The following is a 19,308-nucleotide window of genomic DNA, read 5'->3' as shown; positions in this document are numbered from 1 at the left end:
CAATTTGTAACATTGTACATTTTTATTTATTATCATTTTATATAAAGTGTGTGTTTGCTTTAGACGCATTTCTTTGGCTATTAGTGCTGCTAAGTTATACTCGTTTAATACAATTTCAATAAATACACAAATGACGATCACTTTCAGGTCACATATTGCTGCTGCTGCTCATGTCGTCTTTCCCAAAGGGCTGACTGTTCCTCTGCAGGCCAGAGAATCGAGCCGGTAGCTGCAAGGTGGATACACCGTTCTCTGGATCGGCGCTCGGAGCTGAGGCAACTACATTTCCAGCAGAAACTTCGGGGAAGCTCACCTTTTTGGTCGCCGTTGCCGACTTCGGACGGCCTTCGAGCTTGCGTGCCCGCGGAATCTTGTGCTTCACCAGCTCATAGGTGCAGGCATAAAGGAATGTGTACTGCTGCTGCGTCTGCACCATTTTCATGCGCTGAAACGGATTGGCATGGAGAAAAACGCTCTCGGATCACATCTGAAGAAATAGACGACCTACCTGGAAGCGCAGCTTCTTGACAGTTTCAAATATGTTGATTTTCGACTCGCTCTTCAAGCGCTGCATAATCAAGTCGAGACCAATGAAGGTCCCGGTCCTGCCCACGCCCGCACTGCAATGAACGACGATGGGTGAATAGCTGGGACGTCGCTCCGACTTGACCTTCTTTACGAAGGCAATCAGGTGCATGGGATCCTCGGGACAGCCGTGATCGGGCCACTTCTTAAAGTATAAGTGCACGACCTTCTCCTTCAGACCGTACTTATCGTGCACCACCGTTAGCTCGGTCCGATCGTAGAGCTCAAAGTGCTCCTTGCACTTGACGGTCACCGTCAGTCCGCGCATGTTGTACGGGAAGTATTCGTGGCATTTTATCTGTTTTTGGATTCGATTTATGTTTCAATTCGATTTGAATACGATTTAGATTGGAGCTCACCGTATTGCCTTCTCGGAACTGGGTCACCTGGACAATGATTCGAACGTTGTACTGGAGAATCATGCGCCAAAAGTCCATGAGGCTCTCCGGCTTCGGTCCCTGGGTGGCAATGTACTCCTTCTTGCGGGTGTGTCCCTATGAAATTGTGGGTTAGGTGACAGCAAATACTAGGGAACAAAACCAAGCACTTACATCTATGAAGGAGGCATTGATATAGTCCGATCCCTCCGCATCTATGTCCAGGATAACGCGATTCTTGTCATCTGTTGAATAGAAATCAAATTCGGTTTTAAGAGGCTTTAAGCTCAAAGCCCAAAGGGGATAGCGATCCTCACTCACATGGATAAATGTCCGCATAGCGATTCTTGTGGCAGCCCAGCTCTGAGGCCGAGTAGCTCAGCTCCAGGGCCACTACGGTTATCTCCTTGAACTCGCGGGCCAACTTCTCCGGCTTGGCCACCTCTGCGTAGAAAATGGCAAAGTTCTTCGCGATCACGTTGCCAAAAGGATCCTCAATGCCCTGACCAGAGTCACGATGCCTGTGGGGAAAAAACGAATCAGATTCTGGTTGTGGTGCATCAGGCAGGCACCTACCAGGCTAGACGCTTGCGCACCCAGAGCACTGCGAGTCCCAGAACAAAGGCCAGAATCAGACAGGAACAGACGCTGATCAGGATCAGTGTCACCTTGATGGCCGCATCCGTCTTGAACTCCAGCAGGGCCGCGTCGCGATATCCCGACTTGGTGAACAGACGCACCACCATGTGGTACTGCGTGTCTGCCAGGAGCGGCCCATTGCAGTACCGCTTGCCATTCGGACACTTGTCCTCGCCGATGGTAAAGATGATTTCGTCGTCGGAGCCCCTTTCTCTGCTGCCTGCGGTCGGGTTCCAGCGTTCTTCCGTCGTCTGATACTGAAAGACGCAGTCTACAGAGCCGTCTGCGCCTGCCGTATCATAGGACTGCACATCTGGCCACGCCGAGGCTGCATTGACCAAGGCGGAGCCCAGCGTCGGCGTTCCGGCACATTTCTTCTGCGAGAGCAGCAAGGCGATGTAGGTGATGTTGCCCGATTCAGAGCTCTGGATATCCGCCGGCAGTCGAACGATGGCCGATCTCGTTGGGTGACTTGTCTCGTTGGCGCTGACGCGCATTTGACCCACAACTTCGCTGCCCAGTCGGGAGGGAACTGGGGAGATAATTGAAGAGCCGTTTGAGCGATCAGAGAGAAAGAGAAGACTTTCGATACTTACGGCCCGCTGGAGACTGCCAACCTGACACCGCGCTATCGCTGAGAGTGTCCACATCCTTGTTTTTAACGGTCACATTCACTGTGTAGTCGTACTCCGGCCTCATTTCCGTCTCCGTGTAGGACATCCGTCCCTTGCGATCAGCCATTTCCGGCACCATGATGCGCCTGAACTCGACTTTCTCGTGTGCGGTCCTTTTTCCAATGAAGTCCAGGACGAACGACTCGATCTCTCCGTTGGACTTGCAGGGCCACCTCCAGGTGACGGTCGCATTGGCGCTGTAGGTGTCAGTGGCGTCCAGCGACGGACCCATGGAAATAACGTCCAGTTGGGTGACCTTTTCAGAGACTGCCAAGAAAGGGTGCTGTCATTAGATGCCCGCGTGGGTGGAATGAGGCCGGGCTAACTCACCCGTGGGCAGAGTGATGCCAATAATCGGCGAGGTATACTCTCCCATGCCGAAATCGTTCTGGGCAGCAACCTGCATCATGTACCGAATGCCCGGCGACAGTTCAGTGAAGTTGACGCTCAGATCACCCTTGGTCTCCGACTTGGGGTTCTCGCTGACCTCCGGGCAGTCCTCGGGTACAAAGTAGTCGGGCTCATGTCGCATCAGATAGGCCTGGTAGTACTTGATGGGGCCGTTCAGATAGGTGGGCGGATTCCAGGTGAACAGCAGGCTCTGCACGCTGCTGTGGGAGAAGTTCACGTTCTCTGGCTGCTCGGGAACTGCAAGCGAATGGATTTACTTAGCAAGAGATCGAGAGAAAGTGATTCATCTGCATCGCTTACAGTAGTTCTGCGTGTGGGTGTTCTCCAGTGTACGCTTGAGTTTCGAGGATCCTGCCACATTGTACAGAATCACGTCGCAAAAGTAGGCGGTGTTCGGCGACAGTGGGCTGATCTGGGCCTGGAATCCTGGTGGCAAAGCCAGGGAATGAGAAGATGAAAGCGGGATCTGGGTGCTGCGCCGTATTCTGGCACATACCTGTCTTTGTGTACCCCTCCACGTACCGCTCCCCATATGTGTAGCGCACCTTGGCCGTGGTGCTGCAGTTGAAGAAAGCGAAGATGGTCTGGCAGGTGTTGTTGTAGTCCTGATTGTTGGCAATTAATGTCAGGCTGTGCGAGGCAGCTCCGTTGGTCCCCATCTGCAGGGTTATCTGCGCGGATTCAAAGGGATCAAACACAGTCAGAGTCGGCAGTTAGACCTCTATAGATCTCTCACCTTATCAGAGTTCACTACGGCAGCCGTTGTCTCCACCACCTCCTGTCGCAGATCCCCGTCCAGATTCTCCCGGGTGTAGGGTATGACCTGTATGGTGTACATCTGGCAGGCCAGCAGGCCATCGTTGAAGGTCACGGACGTGTTCTTGGTGGTCGCACTGAGCACCTCTTTGTTGTCCTCCATCCAGCCGGAGAGGCGGTACCCGTCGATGCACAAGTTCGCATATGCGGGCGTCTGCCAGCTTATCTCCAGAGAGTACGAGCCGGGCAGGACGACGGGTTCCAGGATCTGCGAGGGCCCTATCCGAAATAGGTTAATCGACAGGCCTTCGCTATCACAATCATCTACTTACGATCTTCGCTGACGGTGGCCTCCGACTGATACATCGCACCGGAGCTTCCATTCAGCATCACCGGCACAATTTCCACTATATAGACGCCACACGGATCGAGGTTATCGAAGACCGCCACCATTTCCTCAGTCACCACCTCAAGTGTCTCGTTGAGTCGTTGTGTGGGTCCCGTCAGCTGCACGCTATAGTTGGCCACACACTTGGGATGATTCTGGGGCTGGGACCACATCCACCGAAGTTCTGTCAAGTTATTGCTGTGAACGGGGTCGGAGACAGCGCTGGCCGCTAGAGAAGAATGATCAGGAGCTGGGGTGGTTGATTCCTTGGCGCCAACTTACTCTTTTCGGCGGATGTAAACTGCTGGGATGCCTTGGATGTTTCGTTCTGATTGATGTAGATCTCGAAAGTATGCGGCTCGCATCCTTGCAAATCGGTGAGCTGATACTCTCTCAGCTTGGAATTATCGGAATTGTCACTCCACTCGCACTCAACTGGGTCCAGAGGAATATCCGATAAGAAATTGTAGGTGTAGGTACTCTGTGTCCAATACCCCAACAAACACTTACCTCTGTTCCCTTGTTCGGGTGGTTCTGCTGGTTCTACTGGTTCTGCTGGCTCGCTTGTCTCCATGTCATAATCCGTATCGAATGTGGTCATGGTGCTTGGCAGATCCGTGGTCGTCTCCTCCGGCTGCTGGTCGTTCTCCTGCACGCAGTCGTCTCGCTTCCACTTGAAAGTGTAGTTGGCGATGCAGTGCTTTTCCGTGGGATCCGACCATTTGATGAGCGTTATGCCGTTGGCCAAGTTAGTGATGTTCAGTGAGAGGTCGCCTGGCTCCGAGTAGAGCGTCTCCACCTCGGTCGAGCTTGTGTCCACCACGACACTAGCATTGTTGCGCGTCATCAAGGTGATGGTGTGGGCCAGGCAGGCATAGACGTCCTTGAAGGTGTAGGTGCTCTTCTCGCTCAGCTGCTGCGTCGTGTAGGAGTACTCGGACGCCTTGGCCGTGATCTCGAAGGCCTCGACACAAGCGCGGTCGTTCGTCTGCCAGGTGACTTTGATGGTGTTGGCGGTGGGCTGCACGTTTGTCACTTCCGTCCTGGGTTCTGAAATGGAGGAAATGCAGGAGGGCATGAGGATCAGGACATGTCTGAAGCCATCGGACTGGTCTCTCTCACGTTTGTACTCGGTGTAGGCATAGATCGTCTGGTCAGGGGTCGGCGGGTTGTTGTCGATGGGCCGCAGCACGACTACACACGTGTAGAAGGTGCATGGATCGAGACTCTCGCTGCAAGGGAAAACATGCCAGTATCGGCTTGAGGTCCTCATCTCCCTCTGCTCGATCTCTGCTTACCACACATTGGCCTCGTTCGCCTTGGTCTCCTTCCCGCTTCCGTTGCGGCAAGTGATGCCCTCGATGGTATAGTCTGTGTCCCCAACGGCGATGCTGAAGCTGAGTGTGTAAGCCGTCGAGACAATATTGATTTCCACCTCTGGAACGAGCCACAGCGGAATGTTAGATAATGTTAGGATACTGCGGCATACCGAACACTCACTGTCGGCCAACTCCTGATCGTCGAAGGTACTCGGCTGATCAGTCTGCGCCTGGGTCCATGCTAACAGAAGCAGAAGGATGAATCCGTATATCGTGAGTGCTGGCTTCCATTGATAGCTGTCCATCTTAGGGCCACATTGTATCGGTTTCGGATGCTGAGGAAGTTTTTTTTGGGTTGTTATTTAATATAAATTATTAAATATAACATTTTTATTTTGCATGTTGGCAGTTCAGTCGACGAGGAGTACGTACAACCGGTTAGCCCGGGGATTTCCGTAAATCATTAACCTCTCCCAACTGCAAATAATTTGACTTCCACACAAACATTTGTGTGCGTACGAGTATGTGTGCATTCTGTTATTTATAATAACAAATAATGAAGGGTTCAATGTGCATGTATGTGCAGTTGGTGGGGAGGCAGGCAGAGGGAAGGTGTGATTTATCAAAGATTTTTGAACGCTGAACCTTGTTAGGTCCGGATCATCGCCTGCTGGTTTCTGACCAGCGCAACAATGCAACAAAGCGAGAAAATGTAAACAAAAAAGAGGTCAAAGTCGCGGAAGGGAGGCGCCTATATTTCGAAAGAGCGAATAATACAAAAGATTGGGAGCTCGAAGCGCGACCGATGTCGGGTGCAGAATGGAAATGGCTGGATTGTGAAAATATGTATTATCAAGGCACTTGAGATGAGCGCCAAGTGGCGAGCAGATACATCCCTGATAGTGATCTACCTCTGCTTGTACAACCAATAAATTGTATGTATGTGCATACGGTTGATCGGACTTAAAAATAAATGACTCGATCGAAAATGGATTCAAATAAATGCGATTAACGAGGGCCTTCGGCTCTGCCGTATTCTTATCACGCCTCCCCCAGGTTCATTTTATGGCAACTAGATATACGGACACATATATATCATCATTGCTGCTGTCGACTTTTAATCAAACAGAAACTGCAAAAACGGCAGCACTAATTACTAATTTTCGTTGTCACATCGACTCGACGGTGGCAGCGGAAGATACGTTTATAAGGCAAATGAATTACATTTCTCGATACTTATTAATGGCACTCCGACATATTCGTTATCTCCGTTCGAGGAACTAGGTCCGCGCGTCGGGCCAGAGACAATTGTTTCAGTATTTGCGCTGAGTCGTTGGGAGTTTAAACAAATCACTGCGCACAGGGCCGACAGACTGACACTCCACTCCATTCCCAAAAACCCCAAATAAGCCAATAATAACCATTTAGCGCTTACAGGCTGACGAATACAGCGAACAAGCTGCTGAGCTGCTATCGACAGAATATAATCAGAGTCGACTGATAACGCCTTCTACACTCGACGCTCGTATGGCCGTAAAAGCGAATAATGGGTGAGCAATAAATTCTCTTCAAATGTTTCGATGTATGTTTAAATACAAGTCCATAAAGCCCAGAACCAGACTGCAGCTAATTGGATTGGTAAGGACTTCTGCTGGAGGCTTCTGTTGCATTTGGCATTGTCAATGGCTAGGTTTGACTACCGCCATGATCGCCTCTGATGTCATGTATCTGCTATCACGGGCGTCTAATAGGAGCAAATAGAATCAGCTGCTGATTAGATCGATCGAATGATAAGACTGCTAGAGTGCCATAATTTGGCAAATGATTTACATATTTCGGCAATTTGCACAATGAGTTCTGGCGTAAGGCTGTTATTGGGTATGCCTCGACCGATCGCTGCACTCACTGGCAAAAGTTATTGTAGTTTATTTTGGTGTTTCGTTGTTGAATGGTTGCACGAGCGCGGCACGGGTATTTCGGCACTTTGACAATCGAAAGTGTCGCCGAGAAGTAATTATAACCGTTTCCGTTGAGCGTTTGTCCAAAACTGAGCGTGAAGGGGCATAAGTAACTGCCTCTGGACTGGTGTGTGTGTGTGTGTGCTGATAAGAACAAGTTTACTCCCATCGTGCCTGTGTCTGTGTGTGTGGGTAAGATAACACAATTGCACTTTTGTTGCAAAAATACCATTGAATACATAGTGCAGTGCAGTAAAGTGCGCTATAAAGTTAAAACAGAAAGTTTCGTTGAATGCGTATCTAAAATTACCCTAAAGTCGGAATTGCAGAAGCATTGTGAACATTTGAACTTCGATAACATCTTTTTATCGCAGTCGATAACCGCATATGGTTGCTTCTACGACGAGTCGCGTGGAAATGTGACCGTATTCCCGCCATCTGTTTTGAATTTAAACTTTTGATATTACACAAGATAGGACTTAACCTTTGACTTTGCCCATTCGGCCTGGCCTAATCAAAACCTTAAGCCAAATGTATACATTACTCACTCACATGCCTACATATTGTATAATTTAGAATAAGATACATAGATACAACTTTGCTAAAAGTTGCTATACAAAAGTATTAGATATAGCAACCAAATAAGTAACTCCAAAAAACATTTCACTTGACACAAGCACAACAAACACAACGCCTACACAAGACTTACCACACTGCACTGTCCCACGCATTTAGAAGACATCCTGGGTTAAGTGTTTCAGCTCTCGACTGTCCTGTGTAAGGATTCGTTTCAGTTGAAAGATGTATTCAAGCGAAAACGTGCCAAGCGACGGATGCGGATGCCGATGTCTTGGGGGAAACAGCATCGAGATCGGAGTGGCGCTGGAGCTTCCACGCGAAAGAAAATCCAGAGGAAGTGGACGAAAGCGTCACTTCGATCCCCTAGCTGTTCGAGGCATCCTTATCCTTGTATTACTTTCACTTACTATGCCAAATTTTGCCCAGGATCCTGGTGCAGAAACAGGAACGACTGTAGGGAATGGTACTGGAACTAATAATACTGCTAATGTTGTTTGGCGTGAGGGATACCCGGGCGACGGTACAACTCACGAGCAACTTGGACAGGACCACTGGCCTTCCGCCGAGTACAGCCCATACCGTGGTTTCGGCAGATATTCCCGGGAGCTAGCGTCGCCACGAAAAGCTCTGAGTCCCATTAATACAATAACGCACTTCATCTTGCGGTCGTTTTTATCCGACCTGCCTCCGGGTAAGTAAAACTAGACCAACCGTCCGTTGAATCAATTTGAATCCCCTCCCGCCCTACTGCAGGCTATGTTACGTCGACGGACAACAACAAGTTGGCTCTCGGCCCCAAGGTGTGGAAGAACGATTGGGCTGCTCTGTTAGCTCAGTACTGGTTTCTGGTTGTTGTCGTGATAATCCTCCTCGTCTGTATCATTATCATTCCGTTTATTGGGTAAGCGAAGCCTAAAAAAGGGAACTACAAGGTATTGATGACCCTTTTGATGCCATAGTGTCTGCTATTGCTGCTTTTGCTGCTGCTTACGTTGCAAGCAACATAAGATATCCGAGAGCTTCCGGAGGCGCCGTCTTTACGGAGTTTGCCTTGGCCTGCTCGTCGTTAGCCTTATGTGAGTCTGGGTCGAGGACGAGTTAGCCTCAATGGCAGAAAAAATGATTTGCCCCCGACTACGATTGCCCGCAGGTTTTGTCTTTTGATAATGTTTTTTGCGAACAAGTTCCTGGATCGTGGACTAGCGGACAGCAATATGACAATGAAACGTGCCGGTCAGGACCATTGCACCTTTTTAAAAGAAGTGGCTGATCACATCTACCATTTGATGGTGTACAATTACCAGGAGCTGGAGGCCCACCTCGATGAACAACTAAGTAGTGAGTTCGACTCGGAAACGATACATGTACCTTCCATCTTCCACCCTCCATCTGTCTCCATAGCCGCAAGTAATCACATATTCCTGGACCTGGGAGATACTTCCGAGAGCAATGCGCTGATTGAAATGGAGCGCATCTTGGCCAACATGCCGAGAGCACTTATGATAATGTCACAAGTTGATGACTTAGAGAAGGATATCCGTTTGTTTGGGTCCCAGCTTAGAGATGGTAACTACTAGAGCCTGAGAATTTCTCTCATCGGATATCGGATGGATAGTCTGCGAAAAAGCTCTGCCCTAACCTTTTCGCCTTTTCAGGTTTGCGGGGCCAGAAACGAGATCTCAGCTACGCTGCTTATGCTTTGTGCCATTTGCCAAAATGCTATAAGTTCAACCATGACATGGGTATAACGACTTACGATGTTTCAAAGTGCCTGCACTTCGACCTGGTACTATCTTTTCCCTACACAGTACCCACAGAGCTGAACACTCAATTATAATCAGTGTAATTTCTAGATTCCTAATTCAACAGTCTTTGTCGAAGGGATGAAGAAAATTATTATGGACAAAACTTATCTAATCCCCTTAAGCGGGCTGGCCCGCCTCAAAAATATTAAAGACTTGATCGTGAAACATATGGCACTCGCTTTTCCGCCAGTATTTAAAAGCCTCGCTGGCGCAAGGTTAATGCTTCTGGATGAAGCTACGGGAATCCGCGATTTGATCGATTCAATGATCAACGATATTCACCTGAACACACTGAGGACCTCAAGGATGTTCGACGACATTCACGATAAGTTTGGCGCGGATCGCAGGGCTATCAACATCGTCATTTGCATATTAATCTTTATAGTAAGTCGATTGAGTTAATGCATATTTTATTCAAATTGTATGCATATTTTTATATCCGGCACTCGAACAGTTTCGGGTTTTTAATAGAAAGAAGCAAGCTTTTCCGACCCCATCAAGTAGCCCTCAATAGCCGAGTCGATAAAGCTAGGTCTGTCCGTCCGTTTTGTTTGACGCCTAGTGCTTAGAGACTACATACATACATATAAGAGCCAGAAAAAACAAATTTTGTATCCAAACCCCTGTTATATCACACTGTTATAATTTTATTTGAAAATTTTACCCGCCCCCACAATTTTGAACATACAAGAAAACCAAAATCGCAGAAACATAAAAACATTTAGCAGATTGCGCTAACTTTAAAATATATGTATATAGATATAAAACAGAAATGTTAAGAAAGAATAATACATACATAACATTTTTCCCGGCGGTAGATTATAGTAATCTTAATTTCGGCACTGGTATGCGGCTGCTTAGGTCCTAGCCGGACAAAGCCAGGACCCTCTGGAGTATTCTCAAAGGGCATGGCTGCCTCATGCTTACTTCTGTAAGTAATCTCTAGTCTTTGGCATACCGAGGAATTTGCTGCAACCGCCATTTGTGTCCATATTTCAGCGCCATCATCCTGATATTTTGTGTGTTCTCGTTCATCACGCTAGTTGGACTGTTTTACTTGATGATCGGTTTGATAACTTACACGAGCGCTTGTGCTCCATTAAAAGATGGGCAAAACATCTTGCGCCATGTTGACCCCGTGATCGATCTCAATCGCTACATGTCGGGGAGATCGGGAGACACGCAACCAACGCTGCCAGTGTCGGATGCAATCAGGGCATGCAATGCAAATGAGTCCATCTTTGATCTGCTGAGAGCGAAGAAGATTTACGATATAAACAACTTGTTAAATAAGGAAATATTCGTCGAAGATTTTGAAGATCCACCAGTGTTCACTGGGGACTTAACCACGCTGAAACTGATCCTGGAAGAAGAGAAAGTACACCTCAATAAAATGCGTGCAGGCAATTTGTCCGAATACCACAGCATCTTATACAGTGAGCATCTTTGCACAAAATTTACCCATACGGATTACTCCATACTAAAGACCAAAACGAGAGCATTTGCTTATGAAATAAACACAAGATATCTTAAAGGGTTTCCAGCCTGCCTTGCCTACTTCTTGGCTAGCTCAGATCTAGCTAAGTACGACAAATATTTAGTGGTCCCATTGACGAATGCCGTGAACAAAGCATTGCAAAAAGTAAATGAAATTGATAGCCTTATTCTATACGACAACAATAACTTTGGCAACTCCATTGGAGTACTGATGGACGCGGTGCAAAGATCCGAGGACTTTATTAGATATAAAGGCAACAATTACATCAACAATCTGGCCCACAACCTTTCGATTTCAGTCAACCTTCAGCTTCAAGAATATATCGAAAGAGTGATCTCGGAAGTGAACAAAAACGTTGGACATTGTAAGCCCCTCGCGTACATTTACAGTCAAAGCGCTTACTTAATTTGTGAACGCCTAGTGGATCCAATAGTGAGTACAGATTTCCCCTGAATGCTCCACTCTATCAATACTGTGTTTATATTTTTGTATTTGAAGAACGCATTTGCTATGGCCACCCTTCTTTGCTGCATGTTTCTCCTGCCTGTATTGCCGGTAGCCCATCGTCTGATGTGCATGTACCTCAAAATCTATCCCTCTCCGATTGTCACTCAACTAGCAGCAGCTGCAGCAGCAGCAGAAGCTGCAGAAGCAGCAAGGTAAGCATTTCACAGCAAAAATAGTTCATACTCAGCCCGAACCAGAGAACTAACTGTCTCTTTCCGACACCGTCCTTTACTTCCTCCAGATGTCCAGTATGCACAGGGCCGCCGGTCTGGCTAGGGCCGGCGACTAGTTGGCCACAAGATCATCGGGGCACGTCTGGACTCCCAGCTTCAGAGGAGTTGAACACCAGTGAGGGATCCGTAACGAACAGCAAACGTAAGAAAGAGTAGGTGAACGAAATGAGAGATCGGTTTAAATGAGTTTCATGTTGTGGTGTTTGAATATAAAGAATATTTTTTAAGAAGTGACTCAGACACTTGCTGCCAGACTACTGATGCCTCGTTTAAAAATATGTTCATAGGGCCGACCACTTTGCGAGGCAAGAGCCGCTTTATACAGCAAATACCGTTGATTAAAAGTGCCTTTTCGTGATATCCGGACTCATTTAAATTACGTATAAGTAAACATATTAATTCCAGAATAAGTCACTAAAGTGATTCCCGAAATTTATTAAATTTTAGGTTTCGTGTGTCAGCTGCTATTCGCTATATGTTTAAAAACCAAATGAATTGGTTTCAACGCAACCACTCAGTCCCGAAACCTTTTTTATTTGAACAACAATTCCAAACACGCCTGTTTTTTCACACACCGTATACACTTAAGGTCTTTTAATCTTTAAAACCTTTATTTTATACCCATAAAATAAAAGGGAGTACTTAAAAGTATCATATCTTGTGGAAAATTCATTCACCAATGGGATAAAACTTTGTGGGCAGAGCTGAATGTTCTATCTAGCTAGTAATATTCGACGGAAAATTAATTAAAAATATTAAAATCGAGACATCCACCGAACATAATGCAATTTTTTCAAAAATATTTACACACAGGGCGCTTTTATGGGGCTTGTATGAAAAAAGGCCAAATATTTTTTAAGTGTACACATTTCCCCTTCAGGTGTCGCTTTTGGTAATTACTTATAAAATGTAGTTATTTTGGATCACTGTGTAGTTAGCGTGTAGTTACCATGTAAGGAAATATATTTTTTAGAAATTGTTGTTGACCTTTTTCGCTAAAACCTTTGTTTTGTCAAAATCCAATTAAAGCAACTATTTAAAATAAACCAGTCAAGTAGAAAATATGTTTGTTAATTGGATTAAATTATGTGGGCAGGGCTGGGGTTCTATCTAGCTAGTAATATTCGACGGAATATCAAATGCGAGGAATGTGGTTTTCTACCCTTGACGAAGAATGATTAACCCATTAAAACCATTGAACATTGTAGCGCAGTTCAAGTGACAGATATCGTGGTTTCTTTAGGTTTAGATCAAGATGGCATGGATCTTCAAGAAGAATTTACAATCGTTAATATTTTCCACCATTTACCTCAATTCGTTGAAGTGTTTAAATAGAGGGGGGTTCAGTGGGTTAAGCTCGATTTGTTACCGATATACGGGAGGCTATATTGTTGTGAGGCAAAAACAATCAAAGCAATCGCCGTAGCAGGAAAACAATTCAAGTATTTAGAACAAGGCAGCCAAGTAGAAAATTGATTCATTAATAGGATGAAAATAAGTGGGCAGGCCTGAGGGTTCTATCTAGCTAGTTATATTCGACGGAATATTAAAAACGAGGAATATCTATAATAGAATTTAAATTCGTCAGTATATTTTTGGTATATTTTGAAAGTGAGACGGTATATTTCTCAGGGGGTGGACGGTATATTTTATCGACAAATCCGCGGTCACACTGAGCTCTAGTCCGCTGCTTCACAAACAATTGTCAAATAAAAAAAAAAGATAAATAAAATCAAAATAAGTATAAATATAATATATGAATTACAAAATTGGTGTAAGTATTCGTTGCACATAATCAAAGCAAGAAGCTGAAGCGCCGCGATCGACCGCATACTCAAAACCCATTTCGCAACAGTGACGGTGTGTGTAATGAGCGACTGAGAAAAAATGAAAAAATTGTCATACGTACGACATTGGAAGTTTCAGTGTGTTAGTGTGTGCGTTGTGTGGCGAGATAAAAAATAAAGCCAGCATTTTAAAGCCATTGGTGATGCTTTTGATCGTAGAATGATGATGGATTAGTCCATTTTCGGTTTTGCATATTACCTTTTTGACTCTCATTGCTCCCTCTCCTCTATCCAAGATGGCCGTCGTAACAGTTTATATTTTCGTTTGTGTGTGTTGTTATTGTGTTTGTTATTGAAAAGAAACCCAAAAGCAAAAGAAAGAGTTATGCAAATTGGGCAAAATGTGTAAAACAGACACTAAAAAATAGATGAACGGTGCAAAAACTATAGAAAAAAAAGAAAAAAACAATTACATTTGTACAACCACCAGAAAGTGATGACACATCGCTCCGCGGCGCAGTGTGTGTATGTGTATTGAATTTTTGCGCATGTGTTGGAGAATGTGTCCTCCCCCTGGCCACACCAAGCGTTGATCGATTTTTACCTATTCCCATCCCCGGAATAGCTGCAGCGCCAACGACCAACACTCAATTCCTTGCTCAATAGTTCTATGCACCAAAAGACAAGCCAATCGCCTAACACCTTTACATGGGCGAAACGTTGAAAAATAACGCAAACCAGTTCTGCACATGCTGAAGAATCTAGTTTTATTTTCTTTTTCACAGTTTTCCCGTTTTGGGTTTTTTCTTTGGCCATGGCCAGGGCATTCTCTTAGGTATTTGAGTTCTGTTAACGACGGCGGGCAGACCCGTTGCCGTTGTAATTTCCCAGAATGTGCGAAAAGTACTGAGCTTGGGAACGAACTTGTCGAACTGTCCGGCTTCTGACACTGCAAAATTATTTAAACTTGAAAACTAACGGGTCATATGCCTCGCCTTATCTATTTTCCTTTGCTCTCTATCTCATAAAGGCGTCTCTTCTTTCGGTACTCAGCTTATCTAAATACCTGCACACGAGCTTTTTCTAAGTAAATAGTAGGTTTATACATGTGTTACATGATTAGCCCAGTTACACCAAAATCTATTACTGTCCCTATTAAATCAAAGCTCATATCTGTTATCCCGTCTCATCGGGTTTTCGGCATTATTTCCTTGCTGCACTTGAAACAGTTTTTTGCACTGTAGCTGCATGTGCTTTGCGTGTGTGGGTTAATCAATGAAACACGCAAATACAAAAAAAATTGCGCGAGAGCTAGCAACAACAAACAACACATGCCAGAGCTATAAAAGCAGAAGCAAGTGCAAGGTCTGCCGTAAGAAAGAGAGAAAGAGAACAGCAGCAATCAAGAGAGAAAGAGAGATTGCATCCTGTTAAAGTATGTGGTGTGCGGCAGCCCTGGTAATTTCGCATTGCCAACAATTGTCTGACATCACACGCCCACGCGGGCTGTTTCACAGCTTCTGAGAGTTAGAAATCATTTAAATGCAAATATTAAATAGCTTGAGCAAGCACAAGTGTGAGAATCAAAGTTGGTTTCGGCTCTTTCCTATTATTTGTGGTGCCCGGCACCCTTTTCTTCCTGCAACTTCTGTTTCTACTGTTGCAGCGTGTGACCCAAACGCCCCCGTATGTCCATTGTTTCTGCTGTGTGGCACCGTTTCTTTCAGAGCAGAGCAGAGGCCCACACACAGCCAGATACAGTTACAATGCGCATGCCGAAGTGGTGGAATGTTGGTTGCCACAACAGAAATTGTGTTGACTCGGTTCGGCATTGGAAGAGCCCAGGAACCCTCACTCCCCACGCGACCAGCCCACGCGCGTGACGTTGGCAGGGAACGCTGTTGTTGATTTTTCATTGATTTCCATTTATATTTAGATGCGCAGTAGTTTGTCTGTTCTGTCCGAACAGAGAGCATCCATCCACCTACTCATATTTGTAAATGCCGTTCTTGCACAGCTGATAAGAGCCAAGAGTCTCGCTCGATTTGTGTCCCTTGGGTGAGTCACGTCACGGCCTGGCTGGTCCCATGTGCTGTTGTCAAATCCCACTGCCTGAAGTACGAGTGTGTATTGATGTTCGTTGCTGAACCGAACTCGTTTGGTCACTTTTTGTTCGTAGTATGATAGTTCAAAAAAATCGTTAAATATCATTCGGCCAAAAATAATTTGAGAACGTCATTTCCTAGTCTGCATGTATGTATGTATGTGCTTTGTGTTTGAGTGTGTGTAAGCTTGGACTTTGTGTTGCTTCTATTGCCTCTTTCGCATTCCGCTCCGGTCCGGTCTGGTCCCCTTATTTGCCTATAAGAAGTTGCTTGAACTGCCGTTAAGTCTGGCTAATTGGCTTTGTCAATGGCTGCTTTTCCGGAGGTTGGCAACGCGTGCGAATCGTACTGCTCAATAATCTATTGGTTATCTCTCGTGTACGCGATACCGATATGCGTTCGCTGCGTTTGCGAATGTCGCTTTATTGCGTGTTACCTGTGATTTGCTTTTGCTTTTTCCCCACCTTGAGAGGCAATTAAATGGTCTCGCAGCAGCAACAGAAACGGCAATAAATGCTGCCTTGTCTAATTCCATTTGAATGCTTCGATTGCGCGCAACCCTTGAACCCATTGCTGGTCGGTACACGTCAATTGCAGTGCTACCAACTGAAGGCAGAATTCTTACTTCCTTTTTACAATTATGTATTTTTCTGCTATAGAGCCCTGCTGAGACTCGCGTACAATGCGAGCTTTAATGGCAGTCGCCACTCAAAAATTTGTGCCAGAAACATAAACTGATCACGACGTTGATTATGATGATGATGATGCTCCGCTTTAGCTCTGTATAAAAAAAAAAAAACAAAATAATGACTAGACGAAAGATGAGCATAAGAAACAAACAGACCCAAATGCCTCTGCCCCTTTGGCTTTGGGCTCTGGCTCTTGCCGAAATCCCAAAACGAAACGAAATGTAGGTGACTTGCCCTATATGAGAACTCAAACGAAACTCTTTGGCATTTTTGTCATTTAACTTTTGCAAAACTAATTTCCTGTTTCCAGTATAGAAATACTTCATACATGTGCAAAACTTATATTTTTTTTTGCATTGCAGAACTGCACGAATTGAAAACGGAAAAAGCGACCAAAAAAGACCAGAAAACTAGCCAAATCGGAGAACAGTATGAAAATGGTGTTGTCGCAGCGGCAGCGCGAGGAGCTGTAAGTTAAGCCATCAACTATTTGCTTTATATTATTAATTCAATTTACTTTCGCGTCACTCTCTAAACAGTAACCAAGCGATTGCCGATTATCTAGGCTCAAATGGCTACGGCGACTCACTTGAGACCTTTCGCAAGGAGGCCGATGTCAGCACAGAGTCAGAGAAGAAGTTTGGCGGTCTACTGGAGAAGAAGTGGACATCGGTCATACGGTTACAGAAGAAAGTGATGGAACTAGAGGCTAAGCTTACCGAAGCTGAGAAGGAGGTTATCGAGGGGGCGCCCACAAAGAACAAACGCACTCCCGGCGAATGGATACCTCGCCCACCAGAGAAGTACTCTCTGACTGGTCATCGAGCCAGCATAACGAGGGTAAGTGAAACATAAAAACCAAGGCGATGGAAGCATATATGAAGGATGTTTGTTTGTTCCAGGTTATATTTCACCCAATTTTTGGCCTCATGGTTTCAGCATCGGAAGATGCCACCATTAAGATTTGGGATTTTGAAACTGGCGAGTATGAGCGCAGTCTAAAAGGACATACCGACTCTGTGCAGGACGTGGCATTCGATTCTCAGGGCAAGCTCTTGGGTACGTTAATATATCATCGATCTGCTCTGAAAACGAATTAATGGATTCGGTTCTTCATTGGTTAAAGCTTCCTGCAGCGCTGACTTGTCCATTAAGTTGTGGGATTTCCAGCAGAGCTACGAATGTGTTAAAACAATGCATGGTCACGATCACAATGTATCATCGGTGGCCTTTGTGCCCGCTGGCGACTATGTTCTGTCTGCTTCACGTGATCGAACCATCAAAATGTGGGAGGTGGCCACCGGGTAAGCTGCTAGTCCGAGACGATAGATGGATGCTAGTTTCTTACTGTTAATTTCGCTCTACAGATACTGCGTGAAGACATATACAGGCCATAGGGAGTGGGTACGAATGGTGCGAGTGCACATTGAGGGCAGCATCTTTGCCACATGCTCAAATGATCACACAATACGTGTTTGGCTGATGAATTCAAAAGACTGCAAGGTAGAAATTCTAGGGATCCTTGACAAGTGATGGACTTTCAACAGATTTACATTTTCACAGGTTGAATTACGCGATCATGAGCACACCGTGGAGTGCATTGCCTGGGCTCCGGAAGCCGCAGCATCAGCGATAAACGAAGCAGCCGGAGCGGACAACAAGAAAGGTCACCACCAGGGCCCATTCCTTGCATCCGGTTCTCGAGATAAAACTATACGCATTTGGGATGTGAGCGTCGGACTGTGCCTGCTCACGCTGAATGGCCATGACAATTGGGTGCGTGGCTTGGCATTCCATCCGGGTGGCAAGTATTTGGTGTCGGCCAGTGATGACAAGACCATCAGGGTCTGGGACTTGCGGAACAAGCGATGCATGAAGACGCTCTACGCACATCAGCATTTCTGCACCTCCATAGGTTAGTGGCGAAAGTACTCGAATGCAATACTGTGCACACATTAAATATATATTTTATTTCCTTGCAGATTTTCACAAGGCGCATCCGTACGTCATCAGCGGCAGTGTGGATCAAACAGTTAAGGTCTGGGAGTGTCGTTAAAGCAAAGTTAACTCAGCAAAACTTTTGCTTACTTCTCAATTTAAACATAAAGCTATTATAATAAATCACACACCACACACACATACAAAAACAACAACAAAAACAGTCTCGGCCACCTCCAGCAAGTTTATTTTCTAGACGCTTTCAGTGTCAGCGTCCGTGAGCAAAATGAACATAGTGTATTTTAAACCCGAATGCAAAATCGCGAAAAGAATTATTTATTTAATTGTACGCCCTTCTAACTAACTATGTAACTACCTACCTACTATATAAAAAGTACATATACGTTAATGCCTATGCATATACACCTACGATTATTATTATCGTTTAATGTAATGCTGTCTGGTCGGTCGACCCTTCGCTAATCCCAAGCAGCGGCTCGCTAAGCAAAACAGGCACAAGCTGAAAATTACGTCTATACTTGAATGATGAATGGAAACGGAGTATTGGCAATTGTACAACCAAATATATTCATCTGAAAAATGTTCCAGTAGATAAATATTGATTTTCCACCCACACACACAATCAGAAAGATTAAATTGATGTTGTTGAAAGTGTTTAAAGGTTTGCTAATGAAGCATAGTAATGATATGCGAAGAGAAGGAAAGTATTTCAACGATTTACGAAAACTTGGAATTTGAAATTGGAATTACTTGATTTATATACAATTTTTACCATAAATGAGGTAATTTTTACGATAAAACAGTTTGCTTCTTTTCACCGTATTCACTCTGCTCTGTTTTGAGTTCTTTTTTGAGAGAGAAGGATCTAACAAAAAACAAAATCTATTAAAATGCTTACATGTTTAAGTTGGCTTTAAGTTCAAAATATGATTTACGTTTACGGTTTACATAGTAGAAAAATGCTGCAAATTTATATTAATAGTTTTTATAAGTGCAAACGCAAATATATATATATATTAATATTATACTATACATATTT

The 19,308-nt window shown here is 45.2% G+C and overlaps 3 protein-coding genes across 7 annotated transcripts; 2 read left to right on the top strand and 1 right to left on the bottom strand.

Moving 5' to 3' along the window:
• Positions 1-13: 13 nt before the first annotated feature.
• LOC6590697 (receptor-type tyrosine-protein phosphatase H) lies at positions 14-7,940 on the bottom strand. 4 transcript variants are annotated; one of them, XM_026985749.1, is made up of 18 exons: positions 7,817-7,940; positions 5,331-5,484; positions 5,129-5,267; positions 4,953-5,062; positions 4,341-4,880; positions 4,113-4,265; positions 3,775-4,059; positions 3,423-3,721; positions 3,183-3,357; positions 2,987-3,112; positions 2,606-2,923; positions 2,198-2,542; positions 1,539-2,133; positions 1,284-1,483; positions 1,137-1,207; positions 945-1,079; positions 509-883; positions 14-445 (listed from the first exon to the last, which is right to left on the bottom strand). In XM_026985749.1, exons 1-18 carry the CDS (start codon positions 7,847-7,849, stop codon positions 149-151), a joined length of 4,350 nt encoding a protein of 1,449 aa, XP_026841550.1. In that variant the 5' UTR covers positions 7,850-7,940; the 3' UTR covers positions 14-148. The 4 variants fall into 4 exon arrangements, with proteins under 4 accessions (XP_026841550.1, XP_002016055.1, XP_026841551.1 ...); XM_002016019.2 differs by lacking the exon at positions 7,817-7,940 and adding an exon at positions 7,056-7,157 and having other exon boundaries at positions 15-445; XM_026985750.1 differs by lacking the exon at positions 7,817-7,940 and adding an exon at positions 6,585-6,655 and having other exon boundaries at positions 15-445.
• On the top strand, positions 6,706-11,963 carry LOC6590004 (prominin-like protein). Of its 2 annotated transcripts, XM_026985752.1 has the most exons (12): positions 6,706-6,787; positions 8,113-8,377; positions 8,440-8,587; positions 8,646-8,762; positions 8,837-9,024; positions 9,088-9,252; positions 9,342-9,472; positions 9,540-9,875; positions 10,310-10,422; positions 10,491-11,421; positions 11,488-11,648; positions 11,738-11,963. In XM_026985752.1, exons 1-12 carry the CDS (start codon positions 6,722-6,724, stop codon positions 11,883-11,885), a joined length of 2,769 nt encoding a protein of 922 aa, XP_026841553.1. In that variant the 5' UTR covers positions 6,706-6,721; the 3' UTR covers positions 11,886-11,963. The 2 variants fall into 2 exon arrangements, with proteins under 2 accessions (XP_026841553.1, XP_002016054.1); XM_002016018.2 differs by lacking the exon at positions 6,706-6,787 and having other exon boundaries at positions 7,895-8,377.
• A 1,522-nt stretch (positions 11,964-13,485) lies between these two features.
• On the top strand, positions 13,486-18,884 carry LOC6590003 (lissencephaly-1 homolog). Its single transcript, XM_002016017.2, has 8 exons — positions 13,486-13,503; positions 16,673-16,779; positions 16,850-17,150; positions 17,213-17,369; positions 17,437-17,614; positions 17,678-17,813; positions 17,874-18,225; positions 18,293-18,884. The coding sequence occupies exons 2-8, from the start codon at positions 16,742-16,744 to the stop codon at positions 18,364-18,366; spliced, it is 1,236 nt and encodes a 411-aa protein (XP_002016053.1). The 5' UTR covers positions 13,486-13,503; positions 16,673-16,741; the 3' UTR covers positions 18,367-18,884.
• The last annotated feature ends 424 nt before the right edge of the window (positions 18,885-19,308 follow it).

Source organism: Drosophila persimilis, unplaced genomic scaffold (genome assembly GCF_003286085.1).
Source record: "Drosophila persimilis strain 14011-0111.01,24,50 unplaced genomic scaffold, DperRS2 tig00000002-arrow-pilon, whole genome shotgun sequence".
Classification (NCBI taxonomy): domain Eukaryota; kingdom Metazoa; phylum Arthropoda; class Insecta; order Diptera; family Drosophilidae; genus Drosophila; species Drosophila persimilis.
The sequence above is the reverse complement of the archived record's forward strand: the minus strand, read 5'-3'. Positions and strand labels throughout refer to the sequence as shown.

Coding starts and splice junctions, on each gene's coding strand:
- LOC6590697 (XM_026985749.1), bottom strand. CDS start 7,849: ATGTCTTCTAAATGCGTGGGACAGTGCAGTGTG. Junction 4,266..4,340: donor ACCCGAACAAGGGAACAGAG/GTAAGTGTTTGT, acceptor CTCTGGACCCAG/TTGAGTGCGAGTGGAGTGAC. Junction 1,484..1,538: donor GTGCGCAAGCGTCTAGCCTG/GTAGGTGCCTGC, acceptor TTTTCCCCACAG/GCATCGTGACTCTGGTCAGG.
- LOC6590003 (XM_002016017.2), top strand. CDS start 16,742: ATGAAAATGGTGTTGTCGCAGCGGCAGCGCGAGGAGCT. Junction 16,780..16,849: donor CAGCGGCAGCGCGAGGAGCT/GTAAGTTAAGCC, acceptor CTCTCTAAACAG/TAACCAAGCGATTGCCGATT. Junction 17,370..17,436: donor TTCTCAGGGCAAGCTCTTGG/GTACGTTAATAT, acceptor CATTGGTTAAAG/CTTCCTGCAGCGCTGACTTG.
- LOC6590004 (XM_002016018.2), top strand. CDS start 7,909: ATGTATTCAAGCGAAAACGTGCCAAGCGACGGATGCGGATGCCGATGT. Junction 8,378..8,439: donor TTTATCCGACCTGCCTCCGG/GTAAGTAAAACT, acceptor GCCCTACTGCAG/GCTATGTTACGTCGACGGAC. Junction 11,649..11,737: donor GAAGCTGCAGAAGCAGCAAG/GTAAGCATTTCA, acceptor TACTTCCTCCAG/ATGTCCAGTATGCACAGGGC.